The 24366-nt window shown below is 39.2% G+C and overlaps 1 protein-coding gene across 4 annotated transcripts in view; it reads left to right on the top strand.

Moving 5' to 3' along the window:
- Positions 1 to 21237, top strand: part of MCF2L (MCF.2 cell line derived transforming sequence like) — a 120459-nt gene extending 99222 nt beyond the window's left edge. For 2 of the 4 annotated variants that reach the window (XM_088530508.1, XM_010225330.2), the window contains exons 9-30: positions 678 to 792; positions 1789 to 1908; positions 2791 to 2982; positions 3191 to 3382; positions 4070 to 4229; positions 4367 to 4437; positions 5526 to 5602; positions 6257 to 6323; positions 8329 to 8444; positions 8913 to 8982; positions 9475 to 9567; positions 9692 to 9784; positions 11164 to 11289; positions 11429 to 11650; positions 12212 to 12304; positions 12957 to 13035; positions 13156 to 13222; positions 15327 to 15442; positions 19828 to 19949; positions 20590 to 20702; positions 20829 to 20932; positions 21063 to 21237. In XM_088530508.1, the coding sequence (XP_088386634.1) occupies positions 678 to 792; positions 1789 to 1908; positions 2791 to 2982; positions 3191 to 3382; positions 4070 to 4229; positions 4367 to 4437; positions 5526 to 5602; positions 6257 to 6323; positions 8329 to 8444; positions 8913 to 8982; positions 9475 to 9567; positions 9692 to 9784; positions 11164 to 11289; positions 11429 to 11650; positions 12212 to 12304; positions 12957 to 13035; positions 13156 to 13222; positions 15327 to 15442; positions 19828 to 19949; positions 20590 to 20702; positions 20829 to 20932; positions 21063 to 21157 (2503 nt within the window). In that variant the 3' untranslated portion in view covers positions 21158 to 21237. Of the gene's footprint in view, positions 1 to 677; positions 793 to 1788; positions 1909 to 2790; positions 2983 to 3190; positions 3383 to 4069; positions 4230 to 4366; positions 4438 to 5525; positions 5603 to 6256; positions 6324 to 8328; positions 8445 to 8912; positions 8983 to 9474; positions 9568 to 9691; positions 9785 to 11163; positions 11290 to 11428; positions 11651 to 12211; positions 12305 to 12956; positions 13036 to 13155; positions 13223 to 15326; positions 15443 to 16081; positions 16169 to 17433; positions 17509 to 19827; positions 19950 to 20589; positions 20703 to 20828; positions 20933 to 21062 lie in introns of all 4 variants that reach the window. The other 2 variants (XM_088530485.1, XM_088530500.1) reach the window with 2 other exon arrangements.
- Positions 21238 to 24366: the final 3129 nt, after the last annotated feature.

Here is a 24366-nt window from a genome sequence, read left to right as displayed (position 1 = left end):
GCCTTAAGGTGCTGGGCCAAAATCACAAGTGAAGTGAATACTGCTGTACAGCCATCTATGATCTTCATAGCAGATAGGCTCCTTTATAGTAGAAGCAATGACCTTGAATGTTTTGTGGGCCTTTCTCCATGGAGAGTAATGTAAGGGCAGCTGGCTGGTCACAGCAGGACATATTCTTGCCCTCCTCTTTTTTTTTTTTTTTTTTTTTTTTTTTCCCCTCCCCTTGTAGCCCAAGGCTTTGGCTCCTCTGAGTCTTGGCCAGTATTTGTACATTTTCCTCATGTTTGCTAGCCCCAAGTCCTCATGCCCCAGGTCAGAACTGAGAAGTAGGTGTGCACAGCAGCTAGCCTCTAAGCAGCACTTCCCAGCTTTTCAGAACTGAATGTTTCTGTTGGGTTTCAGTTTAACATAAATATTATTCTACGGTACAATTCTGTGCAATATAATATATATATATATATATATATATATATATATATGGTTCAATTTTTAAGTGGAGAAATACTGTTTTGAGGAGGCTTTCTGTTTACCGTGGAAGACTGTATTGTCCCTTGAAGGTTGCATCCATCACTCTTACAGTATTTCCTTTTAGTTTTGAGGAGGCTTTCTGTTTACCGTGGAAGACTGTATTGTCCCTTGAAGGTTGCATCCATCACTCTTACAGTATTTCCTTTTAGGCTTCTGGCTCAGTTGCAGGAAACTGAGACTGCCTTTGATCGGTTTTGGACTAAGCATCAGCAAAAACTTGAGCAGTGCCTGCACCTCCGGCATTTCGAACTGAATTTTAGAGAGGTGAGAGCTCCTTGGTGGCAGTCAATATTTGGTAACGTGGAAATGATTCAGAAGCAAATACATCCCCTGCTTTTTGTAACTTGTGTGTGTGCATGAAAACTTTCTCCATTTTTTTTTCTTGACATCCTGCTCTCTTTACTGCCTTGAATACTTGTCTATAGAGATATGATAGCTTCCCTTGTGCAGTGGTATGGTATCTTTGTTTATTTATTTATTTTTATTTTATTTTATTATTTTCCAGAGGCTCAGCGTTGTATAGGAATTCATTCCTTTTGAAACTTTTTTTCTACCATAGAAGCATAGTATGTTTGCTGCAAAGCTTTCGTCTTGCTGGTAGCCCCTTGATGGAACCAAGGCTTACTTAAACTTTCTGGCTGGTTTACTTTATAAAGCTTTATAAAACAGCCTCCAACAATGTGGGTGGGAAGCTAAAACCACAATGTTAGAAGTTGGGTGGAGGCTAAACTAAAAATTGTACAGCCAGTTTCTGATCTCATGTTAGTTTAACTCATATATTTGATAATAACTACAATCATTTTATACTAGTGTAGCTGATTTCAGGATCTGGCCCTATGGAAACAACAGTTAAAAACTTTTTACAAGTGTGTGTGTCTGTCTCTATCCTGTCTCTTATCAGTAGTGTGGGGGGATCTCTCCCTTGCATTTGATCATTTCTTTGTATTAATGCCATTTTATAATATTGCCAGTAAAAAGCAAGATCATATATGTTCCTTGAATATTGTTGTTCTTGGATTTTTTTAAAAAAAATTTTTAACAGTACCAGAAAACAAGGCTAACTTGCTGCCTTTTTCTGTGTTTGTTTTCATTTTGAATTTGGGGTACAGGTAGACTGACAAAAATAAATTTGTCTCTGTGTTCCACTCGTTCTGTACCATGGGTGACCTGACCAAAAACATTGGTTATCGGCTGTTTAAGTGATGAGCCTCCAGAGAGGTGAAATCATCTTCATTGATGGATTGCTGTATCTTGTTTCAGGTTAAAGCGGCTTTGGATATTGTGTCCGAGAGACTGTCTGCTTTCACAGATGTAGGAAACAGCTGCTCACATGTGGAGCACATTTTGAAAGATCTATCCAACTTTGAAGAAAAATCACGTGTAAGAGTTCTGTAACTTTTCCTTATTTCTAATGTAATACTGTGGATATTTGGAGAGGAACAATATTTGGATACAAACTAGAGCTGATGTCCAGAGCTTAAGCTGACGACAGGATGGAGTCAGTGTCTCCAGTAAGGGGAAAATGGAATTTGGAATAAAAAAAATTGCTGGAACAACCAAGGTCTAGTGCACCCCTCAATAAAGAGTCAAGCAGCCAGTCCTAAAGTTGATTTCTTCAGTTCGTGGAAGAATCACATAATGTGTCTACAATAGCCAAGTTCTGGATTTAATGATCAAGAGCTTCATCCATTCCTACTGAAACCACCAGAAGGCTGAGTATTCAGTATATATAATATGCTAAAACATGACCAACATAAATACTCTCAGCAGTACAGGAGTGAAGCCTTATTTTCATATTATGACCTGTTAAGTGAGCTTTTGAGGCTGAGGTGAGTATTCTTTGATCTGCATTCAGATTGCTGAGGATACCCGTCAGGTTTCTTACAAACACGCACAGCATCTCTGATAAGTCGCTTAGTTGCTGCTGAAGAACTAAGGCACAGAAAGACTAATAGCAGTTCCCTCAGGGGGCTGTAGAATTAAACTCATTAATTGTTCTAAATCTACTCTAATAGAATAAAGGTGGAGGCATAAATGTTTTTATGCATCTGGAAAGACAGGAAATGGCTTGGATTTATTAAATGAGGTGACTGTTAACTAGAGGTATGTGTGGTTTTTTTTGTTTGTTTTGTTTTTTCTTTATTCCATAGCATGTCTGCTTTTCTCTGTAAAAATAGATAAAAATAGATAATAATTATGTACTTATTTTCTTTTACCTGAATGCAGGAATAAATGTGCCTAAATCAGTGCTTTGTTTCTTAGGAAACTATAGCAAAGGCCAGAATGCTAGCCTCAGAGGGTGACCATTTTATTCAAAGCAATCATTATGCTGTGGACTCCGTTCTTCCAAAATGCAGCGAACTTCATCATCTCTGTGATGCTTTTACTACTGAGACAGAACAGAAGAGGAATCTTCTGAACAAATCTCTAGAACTGCATGGCTTATTAGAAAAGGTAAATTTGGTGTGGAACAGTTCTCTTTCCTATCTTACTTGTAAAACCTCAGTCAACCAATTGTGATAAAAGCAGGTAGAAATATCTAGATGTTATAGGGAGAAAACTTCTATGTGTCTGAATACTTCACAGCAGAAGTGTAAAGTTTTTTTGACTTCTTAATGATAATATCAGTGTATACTAAACCTGTTCTTTTTTCTCTTTCTAGTCTATGAAGTGGTGTGATGAAGGAATTTATCTGCTGGCTTCACAATCTGTAGATAAGTGTCAGTCTCAGGATGGTGCAGAATCAGCTTTACAGGAGATTGAGAAGTTCCTGGACACTGGTGCAGGCAATAAAATCAAAGAGTTGAATAAAATTTACAGAGAGTATGCACACATCCTCAATGAGGACCTAAAGGTACCAGAAGTATTTTATGTGTACGTTCATCCATGAATTACTTTTAGAATTGCTCTCTTGCATGGCCATTGATAAAGCTAATCTTGCTAGGTAACTCTATTCTAATCATCAGGTCAGGCATCTAGTCATTATAGCTGGGAACTGGAAAGCCAACACATTTGCCTGCCTGAGCTGCTAGTCTTGTCTCATCTTCAGGTAGATACCAAGGGCTTTAGAGCCTTTTAATAGTGACTTAAACTTTTCAGATAGTAGATTTAAAAAAAAATAAAATAAAGAGTCCTTAAAATATTTACTTTTGTAGGAAACATGACTCTCTCTGCTATTTGAGTGACTTCTAGAAAAAGGCAGTTTTCTAGACTGCAAGTAAAACTTGGAAATATGTTTCTTTTCTTTATGGTTGATGCCTTCTTGTAATAAGTATGCCAGAAAACTTTTCCCTACATTCTTGTAATACAAACCTGAGCCCTGTTAGTTTCTCTAAAGATAGCTAGAATGTTTTGTGATGTCCCTTTTTTAAAAAGGTACTAAAAGCTGTAAATTATGCCTTGTTAAGAGTGAAGAGTAGGATTTTTTTTTAGATGTGGTGTAAAAGCAATCACTATTAAAAATCAATATTCCACAAATGACAGTGTAGCTTGTTGAAAAGTCTGTAACAGTGCCTTTTTTCTAATTCTGTGGCAATTTTAGGAGCATGTGCAAAAGGTATTCCAGAAGCAGGAAAGCATGGAGGAAATGTTCCAAAAGAGACAAGTAAGCCTTAAGAAACTGGCAGCTAAGCAGACACGTCCCGTTCAGCCAGTTGCACCAAGACCTGAAGCCTTCCTAAAATCTCCCTGTACCTCTCCAGGTAAGTATCTATAGTAGTCTTTAAATAACTTTTTGCGCTGTGCTGAGGAACTTTCAGCTATAATTTTTGGTTGCACAAACATCTGTGCCAGATCTGCTCAAATTCTAACTGCTGTTGGATTTTGTTTTACATACTAGGTCCTCAAAGAGATTATGTATCCAACTCAGAAAGCAATGTGCTCCGGAGGGTAAACTACAAAAGAGCAAAGGTAACTTTTGTATTTTTTTTCTTCATGTTTTTCATGCACGTATTGCCACAGAAAGTTATAACACAATGGAATATTAAAGAACCTGAAGAATGAAGCAATTCAACAAAAATAAAGTGACGGTATTACCCCTATCAAAGCGACTCTGGTGAGGCAGCTGTGTGGCTTAAATAGAGGCTGCTTTGTTGCTCAGCAAGGTATGAGGGAAGGCAAAGTAAATAGTTGCCTATATTAGGAAAAACGTTAGGGGCAGCAAAACATAAAGTGTATGAACAGGAAACATTTATTATTTGCCAGTAATAATTGGCTGCACTTAAAACTGGCAAGAGTGAAGAGGTAGTTGTCATTGGCTCGAAGATAGCTTCACCTGATCTAATGGTTTGCCATTCCCAAGTGGGGAAGGTCTTCCTGCCCTGCCTCGAGCAAGGAAAGCAACCTGATGGCAGCAATAGAAACAGTTTCCCACTGGGTTTGAGAGTTGAACTAGTTCAGCAAAGGTTGGTCAAGGGCCAAGAAGTGATGCAAAGAGATAGGCAGGCTCACATGACCAGTAGTGGCAAGGATTTGTAGGGGAGAAAAAATAAAAGGGCTTTGGTCTGGGGGGGACTGGAAGCACAACCTCCTCTTCTTCAACAAGTGTGATGAGCTCAGCTGTTTACAGTAAAAGTTGCAAGAGTGAACTTCCATGTCAAGGTAGGATGTTAGCAGAAAGGGACGACATTGCCCCAAGTAAAAGAATGAAGGACTAACTTGGAAGTTATGCTGATGCTCTGACATTCTCCCCTTTTTGGAAAGGGAGCTTAAGCTATGTTTTTTCCAAAGGTGGCCCTTCCTGGAGAGTTCCTTGTAGCTAGGTGTTTTTGTGTGCCTCAAGACCTTCCGGTTGACTTTGAATCTTTTGCTGCCTTCTTACAAATTGCCTTTATCTCTAATGGAGTACAGTGAAAATGTGTGCAAGTAGACAAGATGAAAAGTTTCATACTTCTTTTTCTTTCAGTGATGCTGCGATTTGTGTTTTGTTTTTTTCTTCTTTTTTTCACCCTATTTCCTTTTTTTTTTTTTTTTTTTTTTTTTTTTTTTTTTTTTTAAAGAGTGAAATGACTGAATTCCATCAAAACAGGGGAGGATCTACAATGGATGATGAAGAAAACCTAGCTGTATTACGGCAGTAAGTATATCTTGGTAAACAAACAAACAAACAAAAATTCTTTCTCTGATTTGCTTCCAGAAGAATTCGGTAAGATGAATATGCTTCTCCAAGTTAAGCTTCTGTACTTTTGGAATATGTTCTGTACACAGAGAAAGATATTTTAGTCTGTTTCAGTCTGTAGCTTTATTTGTACTTTGTATGGTATCGGATTCCAGCCTTACTACAGCTAGGTGATGCTATGGCAGGGTAATTGCATGTTTTCATTTCAGAAACATCTAAGCCTCATTCAAACTTTCAGAGGTTTTGGTCTCCGTACTTGAAAGGACTTGAGTTTTTTATTTACCTCTTTTTAGTCCCTGTTTTGATTAAATCTTAAGACAAATCGTTTCCGGATAAAAAGCCAACTGTGTCCCTTGTATTCCAAAAATAACTTGCTACTTCCTGCAACTGATATAGCAGAGCTTGCTTTTATACCTGGAAACTGGAGGCTTTGTTAGCTTTTCACAAATTTGCGGGGGAGGGGATGTGGAGGGGAAAGGCATGCTTGGTTGAATATTAAGGAAATTACCTGTAATGGAGATACTCTGTATACGTAAATATGCCCTAAATACCTGAATGAAGGTGATACTCTTGTGATATAGGCCTTCCTTAATTATCATTCTTTACATATAGGCATGTAATTAATGAACTTATTGAAACCGAACGGGCATATGTGGAAGAACTTCTCTGTGTTCTTGAGGTAAGGATTAAGTTTCTCTGTGGCTGTTAGTGAATCTGTTTACCTCTTCTGTTTCATGGTTGTTCATATGGTTCCTTTTCACTGTAGTGTCTTAGTTGGTCCTATCAAGCAATGTGCTTATCACATCTCTCCTCTCTATTCCTATTTTAATGGAGGTAGGAAAAGGCATTTTTGTTATTCTATAAATACTCATGCATGTAGGATCTTACGTTAGAAAACACAAGCCTGGGACAACCTAGTTATTTAGGTAGAAGGTAGAAATATTTGTATTTGTCCTTAATTCCCATATAAATTCATTCCACAGTCTTGCATTACCCCTGACTCCACCAAAAAGAAAAGGTTCTCCTTCACATAGGAACATGAACCTGCATTGGGAGAACCTTGTGTAAGAGGGGCAAAACTGTATTTTGCTTTTCTCTTTGTAGACATTTGATTGATTCCCCAAATATATTGGGTCCAACTACAGCAATAGAGTGCCTTGAAATAAGAATATCTTGATTCAAAATTACGAAGATGAAAGTGTAGAAGCATAATGCAGTAGTGTAAGTTGCTTTGGAGATACCCAAGTGCTGCAAGTCTTCAGCCATGGATATATCATTTTGTTGCAATCCAGTTTAACTGCAGAAGATAAAAAATCACAGATAACTGAGGATGAATTATTTTCCTTAGGAGGAACTGGAGTGAAGCCAATGGGGTACTCCTGGTTTCCATGCAATGTTAAGTTCTGAAGCAGGAACTGTCATAAGTTATGGGCAGGCAGTGACAATTTCTGGGTACACCCCTTCAAATAAAAGTACTGTATGAAGACTTTGAACTCTTCAGTGTTTAAAAAAAAAAAAATGTTTTGGCCTTGCCTCTGGTTTGTGTTCTACTTCCTACAACAGTGTTCTGGGCCCTGACCAAGTGCTGGGAAGTCTCGATGACAACAGCACACTCACGTCTGATGTGTGATGGTAAAGCAGTGCAGGTCTGGGGTGAACCTTAGGCACCACTTGGAACTATTCCTTGCTGTTGGAGGCAGTGCTATCTACATATTTATATTCATAAAATCAAGACCCTCATAGCTGAGGAATGCTGATGCTGCTGGAGAGCTGTTGCAGAATCTGTTGTTCTGTTTCCTCCTATTGCTTATTCTAGTTCTACATAGCAAGACAAAGGACACACTATATTCTAGGATGAACTCCCTTAGGTTTCTGCCAATATGATAGCCTTCCCAGTGCTCTGACTGTGCCAAGGACGTCTCCTGCAATTTGAGGTTAATCGCTCTTGAACTTGGGTGATCAGAACTGTCAACAGTAATTCTGAATCAGATCCTTTGTGGGGTCTTGTGCAATGGCACTTTTCCAGGTTTTGAGAAATTATCGTTATTTATTTCTAGTGTTGGCTAGTCTCCCAGTTTCTTTGTTTCTCCTGCTCTATCAACTTTTCCATATTACCTGTACAATGACCTGATACTGCTCTATATGGACAGTGGCTCCTAATATTGCATCACACTTCATCGCTGTGCTTTTTCTCACTGCCAAGGATTCATATGGAAAATTGCAATCCCCAAAACTGGGAAATTCCTTTAAGTGCTTTCATCTGAGCCACGATTACATTAACAACAATCGGCATCTCATTTTAGCCTGTGAAATCCAGTGATTTTACTGGGGCAAAGTATTGCCCTAGTCTGTTTCAGGGTTTCGCATTATATTCCTTTTTCCACGGTGTAACCTTTTTCCAAGGTGTAATCTTTCAAGCAGCATGGGAATACATAGCTGGTGCTTGGCGACAATGATTAAGAATTTGCTTTGCCTAACTAAGAATTGCAGTAATTATTCAAATGTTGCATGCGTGTCTTACTGGACTTACTGGAAAAAACAAATTAGAAGACATACTCCATGATTAATACAGAACTTTCTTGGCTGTTTATCAGCCTGCAGGCGGATGACCTTGTTTGGGGGAGAGAGAGAGAGGTACTGGGTCTAACTGGAGATAAACAGTGAGCGTCTCTCCTGTGTTCTAGGGCTATGCTGCAGAGATGGACAACCCCTTAATGGCTCATCTTATTCCATCAGAGCTCCAAAATAAGAAGGATATTTTGTTTGGGAATATGGAAGAAATCTATCACTTTCACAACAGGTGAGATTTGCATTTTTTTTTTTTTTTAACGCATTTCAGTGGGCAGCTACTTTACATTTACTGCAAGGTATCTTATGTTGTTTCTTTAAATCTGAATAAATTTGCTGGAAGAGCCTTCCTGAGTCCAATCTGGCTGTTCAGCGTACAAAAGTTCCTATTTCACTGGAGGGGAAGAATACTTAAAAAAGATAGGTTGTGTGAAATTTAACTCAAATGTTTGTGGAACACAAGTGACATTTTGTTATGTTCATTCTCCTGAAGAAAAAATCATTGTGACTTTGTTACAGGCTAGTTAAAGCAAGGGTTATTTAGGGAGATTTGATTTGTTTGTTTTATATTGAAAGTTGTAATGCAAAATAAACTACTCTCCTAAACTTCCAAAAGTTTAGAAAATGAATTGTAAAAATGTGAACATTTACTACAACCGTTACTTTTAACATAGTTCTAAGAAATTATTCTTCCTTGTAGAATATTCTTGAGAGAACTAGAAAATTATGTAGAATACCCAGAGCTAGTCGGACGGTGTTTTCTGGATCAGGTATGTATCATAAATGTCTTCTGCTAGCATTTCATTCATAAGCTCATCTAAGACTGCACAGATGAGAATGTAACTATTGTAATATTTGTAACATTAAATTTAATAATTGCCACCAGATTCCCTTCATTAGCCTGAGCCTGAGCAGATCCAAATCTACTACGGAAAAAAAAGAAAAAAAAAATTAAATAGTTTGTACAGACAGTGATACAAGATTGAGTGTTATTTTTCACATGTTATCATGTGAAAACTTAAATATATTTGTGACTATAATATGTGCTTCTCTACACGGTGCTTACCATTCAACTGAAGCAAAAATTAACGGCAGTGTTTTATTCTGAAATTCTGTGTGCAAAATTAATAACCCTTAACTTTTTTCCTTTTTTTTTTTTTTTTTTTGCATGTGATGCACCAAAGAGTTATATTTTTCTTAAGAACTATGTCTGTTAAAATCACGATCATTTATGAACTCTATTCTATTCTCTCCAATTTTAGATGGAAGACTTCCAGATTTATGAAAAATACTGCCAAAATAAACCCCGCTCTGAAAGTTTGTGGAGGCAGTTTTCAGACTCCATATTTTTCCAGGTATGCATCTTTGAGCCTCTTAAAATATTTGTGTGTTGTTTTTTTTTTTTTTTTTTTTTTTGGTCATTTGTTCTTGAAATAAGATACTTTGTTGTGTACTAATGAAATCTACTACTGATCACAGGAATGTCAAAGGAAACTTGACCACAAGCTGAGTTTGGACTCGTACTTGCTGAAACCTGTTCAAAGAATAACCAAATATCAGTTATTGTTAAAGGTATGCTTTTATGGAGCAGTATTATAAAATATTCATTTCGGCGGGATGTTTAGGAGTGTCGGGGGGGGGGGGTTGTTTTGTTTTTTTTCTCTTAGTGCTGCTTCTTTCAGCAGAGAGCTGTATAAATCAGAACAGAGACAAAATCCCAGTCTAGCAAATGCTTGCTCAGTCCTTTTCTGTTTCAGCCCAAAATCTGCTGGACAAAGCTGATAGACAAGTGTTGTCACAGAGATACCTTTTCTGCCTTTTTGCTTTTATATTTCTGCTGAAGAAGATGAGAAAGTTGACTAGGGGAATCAAAAGGACCAAGAAATCATTGCAAGAAAGAAAAAAATCTATCCGAATTGCTTGTTAGTATTCAGTGACCTCATGCCTGTTACAGGAATTGGCCTTCCTGGTTTTGAGACTGCAGCCAGGAAATATCCTCAAGTTAATTATGGTCTCCAAAGCTGCTCAGGTTTCTAGGAAATGTACTTAAGCAATGCTTTTTAAGAAAGCTTTTTAAGAAATACTTTTTAACTGACAGGACTAGATGGTATTTTTAGGAAGCATGCCATTGTGATTCATTTAAATATATTAAACTGAGAGCACAAAATGAGAGGAATATACCCTTACAAATTTAAAAACGAATGGCTTTTTGCCACCAAAGTTTTGTAGCATATAAATGTCTGAAAACAGCTTGTTTTAAGAAATATTTCACACAAAGACATTCAGTTTCAATAATCAGATTTAACAGATTTTTTTTTAAAAAAAAAAATCTTGTCCCAAGTTTACCCTCTATCCTGCAGTCTGACCCCTGTGAGTAAAAGTGTCTTCTCATGTGTCATCTCTTGCAAGTCTGTGCGGCTCCACATGGACTCACAACTATGTTTGGATCAGGTTGCAGGATCAGGGCCCTTGGATTAAGGTATCTTTTGCCACTTTGCCAATAAACTCTTTGGAGAAGGACAGCTTTTTCTTTTAAGATGAATAGAGCTGTTCTCAAAACAGTAAGTTCAGACATGTCGCTAGCATCCCAGTTATTACCAGCATTCAAATATTAAATAAAATCTGCCCTTTTTTTTCTTTTTTTTAAAAAAGGAGCATAAATACATGTAACGTTAGTAATTATGATGAAAAAGGTTTGCAAAATTGGTCTTGTAAAATTCCTAGGTAGCACTTATAAAAGTTATATGATTGAAGTATTTTAGGGCTAATTAGCAATAAATGCGAGAGGTAAAATTTGGGTTCCAGCCACTAGGCAATCAGCTATCTGCACATGGTAAACACTTCACTGCAAAGCTTTAAAATCATAGCCCATGGTTGGTGTTAAGATTTGAACATTCCTAGATGCTGCCGTTTCCAAAACTAAGTAAACGTGTGATTCCCCACACCCTTAGGAAATGCTGAAATACAGTAAGAACTGTGAAGGTGCTGAAGATCTCCAAGAAGCATTGACTTCTATACTGGGTATTCTCAAAGCAGTCAATGATTCTATGCACCAGATAGCCATTACTGGCTATGATGTGAGTAACAACACTTTATTTTTTTTACATGCCTATATGCAACATACCCCCATATTGTGCCCCGATGATATGGGAGAGAAGAGTGCTTTACAAAGGTGCCTTTTACTGAATTGTCTGATGTGTTTTGTTTTTCTTCCAGGGCAACCTGAATGAGCTGGGCAAACTTTTGATGCAGGGATCCTTCAGTGTCTGGACTGATCATAAAAAAGGTCACTCCAAGGTGAAGGATCTGGCGCGCTTCAAGCCGATGCAGCGGCACCTCTTCCTCCATGAGAAAGCAGTGCTGTTCTGCAAAAAGAGAGAAGAGAATGGAGAGGGCTACGAGAAAGCACCTTCCTATAGCTATAAACACTCCTTAAACGTAAGACACCGAGCTGTAATAAAGTGATACTGAGGGCTTAGGTTGCAGTAATGCAGAATTTAATTGTTTTGTCTGCACAGATGTGATATAACTTTACCATTTGAGACAAATCTGACTGGTACTACAATTCTGTGTTATTTTATGTTGTTCTGTTAGAGCCAGAGGGGGATGAAAACACTCTGCTTTGAGAAAATCCCAACTGTATTAGTCTGAATGAATGGCAGATTGCATCAATTGCACAGAAAATGAAATCACTAGTAGAATAAGATAGTGTAAAACAGAAAGAAGACCTGTCAGTCTCAATTTTCGTTGTGGGTCAGTCACAATTTAACGTAACAAAACTGCCCTTCCCTCTGACGTAACCAAACTGACACAAAACAGGAAGTCTCTTGCAAGCAGCATACAGATCATGTGTTGCTGGTTATGCTTTTTACTTGAGCAGGAACTTAAATGTGGTTTTGCTTTTCAGGAACAAAAGTTAACAAACACCAGTAAACTTCTGCTTTTGTTCTTATCTTAGTTGCAGTTTGGTAGGTCAGCTTCTGTTTTCTTTGCTTCCAGATGGCAGCAGTTGGAATAACAGAAAACGTGAAAGGTGATGCAAAGAAATTTGAAATCTGGTATAATGCAAGGGAAGAAGTTTACATCATACAGGTAAAAATATGTTGCTATTTTAAATTAAAAAAAAAAAAAAACTCTAAGAATATCTGGGTTGTTTTCTTTTGTATATCATTAATGAACAGTGAAGCAAGAAGGGGAAAAACTATAAACAGGTTAATTCATAATGCATTTTTAAATGACATATTCTAATTGCATAGTTTTCTGCAGGAGCAAAAAGTCACGTTTTAGTATTCCTACATGAATATTATGATCGCTACTACAGTTAGTATAATATCCAAGTCATCAGTTGGAAAAAATTGAATAAAACCGTATAGGGTGTACATTGATCCTAGAAGAACTTACAAGTCTACATCTCTGGAATCCTATAGTTACAGTAATATTATTCAGGCATGTGAACTAACGTGTGCTTGCAGGACAAGAATTTTTACAACAGGTTAAAAAACAAGATATGGCAACATTTCCAAATCAGCTATATACACTATTGCTCTTCTTGCAGGAATAGCCACGTGCTGGGAGCACAGTGCAAAGCACACAGCTTCCTGCCTCACTGGGGTCAAATTTTATAAATAGTATCACTTTGATTAATACCTAGAGAGAACGATTTCTGAGGTTATGCTTAGGCATGAAGCTTTTTGCATAGGAACTGTTCTGTGCTTGATGCCCACTTGTATTTATTTTTGGGTAGGCACCAACTCCTGAAGTTAAAGCTACTTGGGTAAATGAAATAAGAAAAGTGCTGACTAGTCAACTGCAGGCATGTAGAGGTAAAATATCTTTTATTTCTCTTCCCCTTGGTCTTCCAGTCCTACCCTGCATATACTCACTGTGTAGGACTGTAAAAATTGAACTGTAACAGAAATGAGTTTAATGTATCTCCGTTACAGAAGCTAGCCAGCATAGGACCCTAGAACAAACACACAGTTTACCTCTACCAGCAACATCTTGTACAAGGTGAGTAAAAACATTATCAAATCAACCTCGTTGTCTTGCAAATATAGTAATACATTCACTTAGCAGTTCTTCATTGCTTATGTCCCTTAATGCTGGCCTTTATATTTTAGGACTTTCAGGTCTCTTTCTACTATAAAGTTGTAGTGCTTGAGATTTGCATCTTTCCAGCAGTTGCATAGGCTTTGCCAGCTGCCAGAAAACAGTGCAGATGAGTAATTTTGTGTGCTGAACAAAATTCTGGTGGTTTTATGTAATTATTTGTTGAACAGCTAGCTACCTACTTTAAATTGCAGGTGAGAGTTACATGGAGCTACCTTTTCTCTCTCTCTTTTTTTCTTCCCCCATCATTTGAACTATCCAACCTTTTTTTTTTTTCCTATATAAAATTTATGTCATCTTTCTTTGTGTCCTTTTCAGTGCATTCTGTCTTTTTTCGTGTTTCTGGTTATTTTCTTCCAATTTCTGTTCCTTTTTACTAAATGCTGTGTTCATTCCTCCAGTGTGTGAGCTAAAATTCAAGCCTTTTTTTTTTTTTTTTTTCAATCCCATTTCTTATCCCTTCTGTTGCTCTGCCCTTTTCTGATCCCTCTTTCAGTCCCCTGCTACTCACTTGCTTTTTCATGATATATGTGCACCTGCATATGTATAGGCTCTATCCATGAGCCCACATGTTTCTGATCTTAGTCATTCTCACATGATATATATACACAAATATGTATCAGTAGCTCTCTGCCCTGAATGTTTTATGCCTCTGCTTATCAATCAGATTTTCCAGATGTATAGTGCTCGTGAGGTGGCTTTCTGCTTTCTGGAGTGGCCCTCCCTTACTGGAGTGGCTGACACTCCTGAGGAATGGCTGTGCTGCCATTCCGAGGGACCTAGACAGGATGGAGAGTTGGGTAGAGAGGAGGAATCTCATGAGGTTCAACAAGGACAAGTACAGGGTCCTGCACATGGGGAGACCCCAGACACCAGTACAGATTAGGAATTGATCTGCTGGGAAGCAGCTCTGCAGAGAGAGATTTGGGAGTCCTGGTTGACAAGTTAACCACAAGTCAGCAATGTGCCAAGATGGCCAATGGGATTCTGGCCTGCATCAGGAGGAGTGTTGCCAGCAGCAGGTTGAGGGAGGGGATCCTCCCCCTCTACTCAGCTCTGGTGGGGCTTCACCTCGGGTGTTGGGTGCAGTTCTGGGCTCCCCAGTACAACAGGGACATGGAGAGGGTCCAGTGGAGAGCGATGAAGATGATTAAGGAACTGGAGTATCTATCACAGGGCCCGCTCGCTTAGTCTTTCCTCATGTTTAACCTAGAGAAGAGAAGACTGAGAGGAGATCTGATCAATATGTAAAAATACCTGAGGGGGATCAGAAGATGGGGCCAAACTCTTCTCAGTGGTGGCCAGTGACAGTACAAGGGGTAATGGGTGCAAGTTGAAACACAGGAAGTTCTATCTCCATGTGAGGAGGAACTTCTTTCCTGTGAGGGTGACAGAGCCCCAGTACAGGCTTCCCAGAGAGGTTGTGGAGTCTCCTTCTCTGGAGATCTTCCAAACCCGTCTGGATACCACCCTGTGCCACGTGCTCTAGGTGTCCCTGCTGGAGCAGGGGGGTTGGACTAGGTGATCTCTAAAGGTGCCTTCCAACTTCAACTATTCTGGAATTCTGTGATTCCATTCCCAAACTGTAAGTGTGGTGGGAATCCAATTGCAAGACTCAGCCTGTGTTGCTCGTTCATCCCTTATCTACTTCATGTATTAAGAGCATGTTGGATTTCTTTCCTCTGTTTTTATTGGTGCGCTTGGGAGGAAGTTGTCAGTGCAGAATGTGTGTCTGTAGTTGAGGGTGAGTGGAAGCTGTCCTGAGCTATCTTTAGCTGCTCCTGCAGCTGTAGTCTCTTCTTTGTTACTTGGTCATGATCCTTCTGTGTGTTGTCATCAATGACTTCTTCAAATTTGAAAACTATGAACTGAGAAGTAGCTAAGAAATAGTTTTCAATTTATATTTGCATGCGATAGGCAGCCTCTGACACAAGTTCATCACCCTTCTTCAGACCCAAATGTGCAGGATGTGGATTGATTGTCCTAATTTTCTTTCAATGAACAGTCCTTCACGGAACAACATTAGAAATGCAAAAAAAACGGAAGAGAGAAAATCTGATCTCGTGAGTCCAGAGGGTTTTGGCACCACAGTAGCACCAAAGTACCCTGAGAAAGGCAAAGGTGAGTTTACACATGTGCATTCCTATCCTCTAGATGTGAAGAGCATTTCTCTGCTGCAGGTGCACAGGCAGGTTCACCTGTAGCTTAGCCATGGTAGTGCAGGCAAATCTAACACTGCACCTGAGCGAGCTTGGCTTTGCAGCTCTAAAGGCCTGAGGCAGCTACCCCCAACAAGTGCTGCATGAGCCATGATGGTCCCATTGGCATTTAGCTCTGGGATTGCTGTGTGCCCTATCTGCTGTGGACAGGCCCAAAGCCACCGTGTTGACCGAGGACAAGGAACAGCCCAAGTGAAGTGGGAACTATAGGGTATGAGGCCTGACTCTGCAGTAGGTCTTCCCTTAGAGCTGACCAATTGGCTTCTGAGCTTTTGTCTTCAGAACAGCTAGTGACAAGAAATTTGTCCAGGAGAGTGTTTTACTTCAGAGTTGATTCTCACTGCTACAGTTATTTACTGGACTAGTGATAACATAACAGTAAGAATAAAGGGCACTTAGGTTCTCTCCTTGTGCCTAGACTTTTGGTTATTCTTTCTCCACCCTAAGTGCTGGTTCCCTGGGAAGGCTGTGAATGATTTGTTGCCTCAACCTCTTCTTGGGCTTCTCCCCTTTCTTTCTGTGTCTCTCTCTTCCTTTGTAGATGACACTAGCTCTACCTCAGAATGCTCTGTACTGTCAAAAAAGTGCTTTACGCTGCAGGGCTTTACTAACCTCAAAAGTCAGAAAGGTAATTTTTTGAAAAGCTAGATTCTTTTCTCTATTTAAAGCTGCAATTGGTGCATCCCTTTGTGAATGTGTGTAGTGCAACAGGTTCACGTATGCTCTGTGACGCATTAGCTTGTTCTCCTCCATTCCAGGCAGGTTCCTGAATCACAGACCCTGATAGGAAGCCTTGAAGAGAAACGAGGAGATGATGTGGGAAAGGGAGAATGCAGCCTGGAAAAGAGCAGTTGTTGAAGGTGTGAGGGAAGGAAGGCAGCTTCTGATACCTCTGCTCTTGCTGATGAGGCCTAGGAAAGAGCTTGGAGTGCCCACTCCTACAGAAAGCCTAGGAGGAAGTTAGTTTTAGATCAAATGCCTGACCTGCTTTTAACTTTAGTGGATTTGTCCCAAATGTGCCTGTACTTGGCAAAAAGGAATCAAGGTTTTACTAGAGTGTTTTCATATTAGCTTCCCTTGTTAATGAACTCCCAAACTATGACTATGGCAGAATACTTATTACAATGTTCCTTTCTAGCTACAAAAATAAATAAGAATTTCCCCCTGCTTCCAAAAAAGGTTCTTTTTGTTGCTGAAATGGGCAATAGAAGTCTGAAATGCTTCTTGCTTCCTCTTGCCAAGTAACTGTGCTGGTACATTCACTTCTTGCTTTGAATAGCTATTTTTGAACGGTCTGAATTGCACTAAGATGATGATACTACTTAAAAGCATCATTTTATTTTTTTTCAGCATCTTTTCAAAATGTCTTTTGAAAATCTGATTACCTTTGAGTTGTTTCTGGAGAGAGTGTAGAGTTGCATATCTGAATACTCTAAATATAAATGAGGTGAGCACTAATATGCCATGCTTGCCTTGACAGAAACTCCATCATCTACTGCTAAAAGCCAGACATTGCCAATGATCCTTCTTACAGGACCAGGTATTGCTGTAGCACTAGACTTGTGTGAAAAATGATTGCTTCAATCTGGTGATGTTTGTCTGAAATCAGATTAATTATACTCAGCTGATACCTAGTTCATTTAGAAACGGTTACATATACCTTTACCTATTATTATAGAATAAATTTGTCATTCTTTCCTCAAATAATTTTATGTGACTAATTAACTTCTTTTGCTATAACTGACCCCTCACGATTAAAATTAGCTTGATTACAGAAATCATTTGTTTTCCAGTGTAAACTCAAAGGTATTTAGCTTGCATTCCACCTATTCTCTTTTTTCCAGTTCTTCAATATCTCTCTTCTGTGTTTTTTGCCTATTCATCCTCCTGCAGCTTCTCCTACCAGCCCTGACAAAAAAGCTAAACGACATGAAGTAGTGAGTGACCCAACTCCTTTTGGTTTAAGAGGTAGAGTGTTACCACTTTTTGTACTCCACAAATACTTGCACAACCCTCATATAATACAGTAAATTATAAAGCTGAAGATACATGTGTGATGCTGTTGTGCGTAGTGGTATTGATATTAGCTGGGTTTTCCAAATAGATCTGTCAGCTTCAGTGTATATTGCTTTTGATTGCTCAGTTTGTCAGAGTTTTACCTTGGCATCAATGTTAGCATATGGCTAAATTTCGTTTTCAAGAGGGTGGTCAAATATTAATTTTTTGCTCATCAAAGACCCAGATGCTGGGTATTTAGTGGAGCTTCATTGGCATTCAATTTCTATGGACACATGGTTTTCCAGTTTGCATTTTCCATCCACTGTGTTCCTTGTGGAGAGGATTTAACTTCTTAAAAAAATGAACAACACAATTTTTAGATCTTATTCTAGTAAGAGTGAGGATCATTGTCATGTGGAGTTTGTATTGCCTTATTCTATTTTCGATCTACGTTTTATTGTTTTATTCATAGTTCCCTTTCTTCTTTTGGGGTGATAGTAGGTAGCTTTCACCATCCTGTTAACGAAGGCTGGAGTGCAAATCTGGTGCCAGTTAACCAGACAGTACAGAGGAAAGTAGAGAGTTTCTTCCTGGCTGTATTCCCACCACCATTTCTTTTAGAAAATACCCTAGAAAATCAGCTGATTCTAGCCCTGTCATTCCCTCTTCTACATGGTTTTCCCAGCCTTGGTCTCCTCTGTGCAAACCATTCTGGTTTAGCTGCTGTGCAGGAGAGACTTCCATCTGGCCTGGCATGCAGAAACACCCCAAGAAGGGAGGGCAAGAACACCCTGCCTGATCTTGTGCCCTCCCACATAACGTGGTGGGTGTCATTTAGAAGAGTGTTGACACTGCCGTAAGCTCAAGAAGGGCTTTTGTCCAGTGTGTCCCAGATGAGCAGGCCACTGAGCATGATGCAACAGGCGCAGCAGTTAGAGCATTTTCCTTCCTTTTGTGTAACTCGTTGGATCTGTTTCTCATAAGAGCTTGGAACAGTTATGAGCAACCAAATTATCTTCTGTTGTGTTCTTCACTTGGAAGTAATGGATATTTAGCTGTGTCCCCTGAGCTTCCAGTGGCATTTGCATGGAATACAGCAGGAATTTATTACTCAGTTTCTTCACAGATGGAAATTCATGCCTAACCCTGGACAGGGCCAAATGGGTCAGTACTTCTAATCTTGTACAGGTCATCCAGCAGCGCAGGCAAGGTAAAACCCCACTCAGTTTGGTGTGCTCTGAGCGTGATGCCTTAGATTGCTTTAGCTTTGTATAATAATACTGCAGTATTTGTTTTATGCCCTAATATGACCCAGCTGTGGTCATGAACTGTCTCAGAAGCAGTGAAAAGCAGAACTGCTGCTTGCTTTCTTGGCCTAACTAATAGCTGTGTATAAGCTGGGGGATTGATTCTTCCTCTCATTCTTTTCATTGGCTTTATTACAGTTACATTTTGGCTCAGCACAAATAGTAACTTAACTTTAAAATATTTATCTTTTCCGTGATGACTTCTTTCATTATGAGCTTGATATGTTTATTAGTAGCTGCTGACCTTGATGAAAAGCATCCCCCTAGTAAAAATTACTGCAGTTTTATTTGGAGAATGATTTTGTACACTCTGGATATGATTCAGCCTCATAAGTGAAATACTTTTTCTCTCTCAGGATGAAGTATTTGGCACTTGGCAGGCAGGAGATTGTTCTTGTGGTGCTGTGACTTAACACTAAGAGAATTCATCATGACTAAGTTGTTAGCCTTGGATACCCCTGAAAAATAATCTGGCTCCGCAGTTTAAGTACAGGGTGCCTGTTGCTCCTGTTGAATTTATTGACAGCTATAAGTGTTCAGCAGTTTGAATAAGAAAATATTCATCAGTCCCTTGTTCCAACAGGCTTATTAGGTTGCTTGGCGTGATAGCCATGTGTGTTCATCCTCTTCCCTACCTCTTCCCAAGAAAAAGAGCATCTGTCCATCATTTATCTGTGATTGTACAGGCAGAGGGGAGGGAAAGCTGCATTTTTCATTTGGGAATTTGTGTTCTTTCCATCTGTTCTTCTCTACATAAACAAAAAGCGCCAAATTCGCACTGCTGTTCCTGACACAAGTCCATGCACTATGGAAATGGGTCAGCTTGTGCCAGCTGTGAATTTCACACAGAGGTTGCAATAACTTCCTATGCAAGGTTTCCCTCCTATTTCTGTTAAGCCTTGCAGGGCTTTTCAGTAGAGCTTTTTCCCCAAGTCAGTAGCACACTGCAACCAAGTTGACTGTTGACTGTTTGTTCACCAAGGTTGGGCCAAGACATCCCATTCTGTTGATGCATCTGAAGAAAATGATGGCTGGTCTAGTGCCGATGATCCGCTGAATTCCTCAGATGCAGAGGAGGAAGGAGGAGGAGGCGATATGAAACTGGTAACCAGAAAGTTTTTTTTTCTATGTTTTCATTAAAGTATATAGGAATGCTTTTGGAGCTGGCAGGAAGGAAAGTGCTTCTTGCTTTGAAATCTGAGAAGCCTTAGATTTAGGTTTCTTGCCCAAATCCTTCGTTGGGCACAATTTCTGTGGTGGGACAAATAATCTCTTTTCTTAAGTCTGATATTTTTGAGTTGGGAAGGGACATCTGGGCCTTTGTGCACCTGCACATTAGTGAGACTGTGGCTGCTTGTGGCACAGTACAGAAGTCAAGCAATGACGTGTCCAGTTACTGCCTCAGTTGTACCAAGATGCATGTGTGCAAGTCTCTCTACCTCACCAGCATTCTGATGTTATGGTTCTTTAGGTTTTGTTTTTTCCTAGAAATGTAATGGAAAGACTTCACAGAATATTCCTCACAGTGTGAGAATTCATGTACTGAATCTTGTGTGTAACTGAATAGCAAGGCTTTTCTGGTTCTCAGTATATAGTATGTATGTACATAGTGTCTTGAGCATGTGTGTGGATGAGGGAGCAAGAAGTGCTAAGTATCATAATTTTCATAACAACAAAGGCTATAACGTATGTTCGGGTACTGAATAGAAATAATGTATTTCTGTTTTTCCCTGTGTGCATTTAGACTCCTGGCAAATACACAGTTGTGACTGATTATGAGAAAGGAGTTTCTGAAGAATTTAAAGTGAGAAGTGGGGATCTAGTTCAACTGATTCGAGAAGGGGAGGATGGACTTTGGTATGCAAGTTTGTGTTTGGAAACTTTTATCTGCAGAACTGTTTGGAAGGCAGGTGTTGAGGGCCCAGCTTTCAAAGGCTTTAAATGAAGCAGTCTGACTACTATTTTTTTTTTTTTTTTTTTAAGGTATGTAAAGAATCTGAGCACTGGTAGAGAAGGTTGGATCCCAGCAAACAACCTGCTGATGCTCATAGGCAATTCAAAATCAGCTCAATCATTAAGCAGCTCTGGTAGGCTATTCATAATTCATGAGATGAATGTCTACTTAAATACATATTTTTTAAGCTATGGCATAAAATAATTACACTGTATTTTTTTTTCTATCTCTCTTTTTCTTTCCTTTCTCCTTTCCTTTTCCAGAATCAGGCACTGCATCCAGCACTCTGAGCACATCGTCGAGCTGCAGTGATAGCTGCAATGTCAGCAGCACCAGCTTCTCGGACATTAAGGGCTAACACTAACTTTTCATCCCACCTCCAGGGAAGATGGAAATGTGGAATTTGTCATCTTGTGCAGAATCCTGAATGCTCCACTCTAGTGGAGAGCAACTGCTTTGTGTTGCTGACCCTGTGTACTTTCATTAGTGTCTTTTAGAGGGTCTCACAGAAGATTCCAATGAAAAGTACATGGAATGTGAAGTTGTAAATAAAAGTTAAAGATTTGAAATTAGGTCTTGAAGAGGCTTCTGCTCTGAAGTCTGAAGCTCCAGAGTTGCTAGCATCAAACACGTTTACTCATAGATATGCAATCAGGTTTCTACAGAAGTGTATAATTTCATTACAGCCAGAATCTGAATGTGAGGTGACAAAATGTGTTCAGTGCTAATTCCTTATTGTAAATGAATAAATTAGCAATCACTGTACAGGATAGGTATAGGGAACATAAACCCAAGTTTACAATTTCTCCTCCCAAAATCCCCTTTTCCAAGGATGTTCCTGGGTCAGTGCACTGAATGGGACTCCTCAGCAACAAGGAAGGAAGCTTGGCTCAACCATTTCTTTTGGGTCTTCAGGAGACTTTTTCTGCAGTAAAATACTTCCTAGAAGCTGTGATGCAGAAATGACCAATTCACTGACCACAACAGCCTCAAAAGAAAACACTGTTTTGTCTTTTCAGACTTTTTCTGTGTGCAGTGAGATAGCTGTTTTCTGAGGCATTTTGACGACCTCCCAATCAAATTCCTTACCAGTATCACTATGTTTACATACCCTTGGCAATTTAGTAGTTTCTCTTCGTTTTTAATGCAAGTGCACGATGAAACACAAAAATGTATTTACTAAATTTAATAATAATAATCTGCAATTGCATGGTTACTTTCTGTTCTATCATTTAGCATGTAGTTGCAGGCCAAGAAAACCATTGCATTTGCACTATGGGTCAAGAACCTTCATTCATACAAACCTCCAGGGGGGTAAAAATGTCACTCTTTAGTCAATAGTTTTGTGGCATGCTTAGTCAAAAACAAAAGCAAATCACATAATTTTTCTATTAAAGGAAAGAAGAGCAGAAAAATGTTAAAGAAGATCAGATTTGCCCTATAGACAAATTTAACTTTTTTAAAGAAAAATCTTAAACTTGCCATTTTTTTCAAGCTATGTTTAAGCCAATGATGTAAATTTTAAGGTTGTCAGGTGTTCTTTGCACTTCATTCTTACAAATAGTACAGAAACTTGTGCTTGTCATGCATGGAAAACTGTGTCCACTCCTTGCCATCCAGCAAGTATTTTTACTTACCTGAAAGTGTTTTAACCCGTCTCATATATCATATTATTTAAAATAATATGGAAGAGCTTCATTTTTCAAAAGCAGTAAGTAATGGCAAACTATGTCAACAAGAACATATCTTAATTATCAGACCCTCTAATGGCGGTCCATTTCTCCAGAAATTGAGATTTTTAGAGGCTGCAGTTTAGAAAATTTAAAAAGAGAAGGAAAAGGAGAAACCCTCTAGAGAATCATCTTGCTCCTGATTTGTAAAAGTAATCCTGTCCCAGATGCAAGCAAAATGTAGCCGACTGTGGTCAATACAAACTGAAACACTTGTATGTACACATATATAAGCATATATATGTGTGTGTAGATATGTATATGTGTGTAGATATAATGTATCAATGTAAAAGATGTATTTATAGTCTTATGCTGCTGAATGTGTCACTTTACAATTCAAAAATACTTAAGTTTCTTGCAATACTGCAATATAAAGACTGATCAGGGTTTTATTTCAGGCATCTTTCCAACACAGAAATCCTCTGATCTTTTCTCAGTTATCCCATATAATACTTTGCTGGCCAGGAATGTTTAGTCTGATATTTAATAATGAAATGGCGATGTGCAGAGATTCAGTTTGTTGTCTTTGTAAGTTATTTTGTAAATTATCTGTAACATAATTTACTTATATATTGCTGTCATTGGTAGGATGAGGCTGTCCTTTCATTTCTTTACAGCCTCATTTCTGTTATTTCAATGATCTTATACATATCATTGCACTTTAATACAACTCATTTCACCATTTCCTTTTCTACTGCTGTTGTGAATTAGAATCTCCAAGTCAGAGGTCTCTGTTGTACCTATGAAAATTTGAATAAATTTCAGCACTTCTTGCTGAATTCCTTCTCTATAGACATGCTCCCTGTTTCATTTTGTCTCATGGTCTTAAAAGCTTCTGCTGAGGGTTCTATGAAAATACATGAAGCAGCAGATCAGTTCTGTCTAGCTCTTGGGAGCCTAGAAAGTGTTGTGGTTGGCAGAGTCTGTGTGTTTGCGTGTTCCTTTTGGACCATCTCAGAAAAACTCTGTTTTACCTTTGTGATCCTGGTTCATTTTGGGGGGGGGGGGGCGGGTTGCAAATCTAGGGAATTAAAACATGTCTGCAGGCTGAAGATATAAAATGTGAGCGGGTGCCAGATAATTGGATCGAGTCCTGTGTCCAGTTCTTCAAAGACTTCAAGCCTTTGGCCTGCTCTCCAGGGAGCCCTGTAGGCCGGGATTGCCCTAGTGCACACACTTGTGCTCGGGGGCCTTGGCAGGAGGCAGAGGTCTGTGGCTGGGAGAGGGGTAAGAAGGGAGAAATCGGTTCGCTCTTGCAGCGTCTGAACAGTGAAGTAGTTGCATGTTCAGGGGTTAATGGCTTTAAGGATCATAATGCCTTGGAAGGAAGGGAATTTCACACTTCACAGGAGTGATTTGGGCTGAGCTGATGACTGTGTAATCAGGGAGCGCAGCTGAGCTGTTTCAGGGTTTCGGGTGCTTTTATTTACTCTTGTTAACCTAACAGCTATCTCCCTTAGCTGGAGGAAGTCCACTGTCCTGAGCACAGCTAGGAAATCTAGCTGTTCCCAACTAGGAAATTCAACTGTCCTGAGCTACATCATAATTACTGCAGAAAAACAATAAAAGAATCACAGCTCGGATTTACCCTAGTGGAAAGTAAACTGTTTTCTAAACGCTTCTAATGATAACAGGTTTCTTTTTAACTTATTTCATATCACAAACACTGGAGATTCATCTCATGTTTTTTATATCCTTGTTAATTGGGTCGAAGCTGGAGCCTATTATTTCTTGGACACACAAAGCAGTTTGCTAGTTGGCATGCTAAGGCCTTCTCCACACTGTCCCAACGTAGTCTGGGAGCTAAACTGAGGACATGGGACCTTACGTCTTTTAC

This window comes from Tinamus guttatus, unplaced genomic scaffold (assembly GCF_059628265.1).
Source record: "Tinamus guttatus ecotype Peru unplaced genomic scaffold, ASM5962826v1 Tinamus_guttatus_pri_ptg000030l, whole genome shotgun sequence".
In the NCBI taxonomy this organism is placed as follows: Eukaryota; Metazoa; Chordata; class Aves; order Tinamiformes; family Tinamidae; genus Tinamus; species Tinamus guttatus.
Note: the sequence above shows the minus strand (reverse complement) of the source record. Positions and strands in the feature narration are given on the sequence as shown.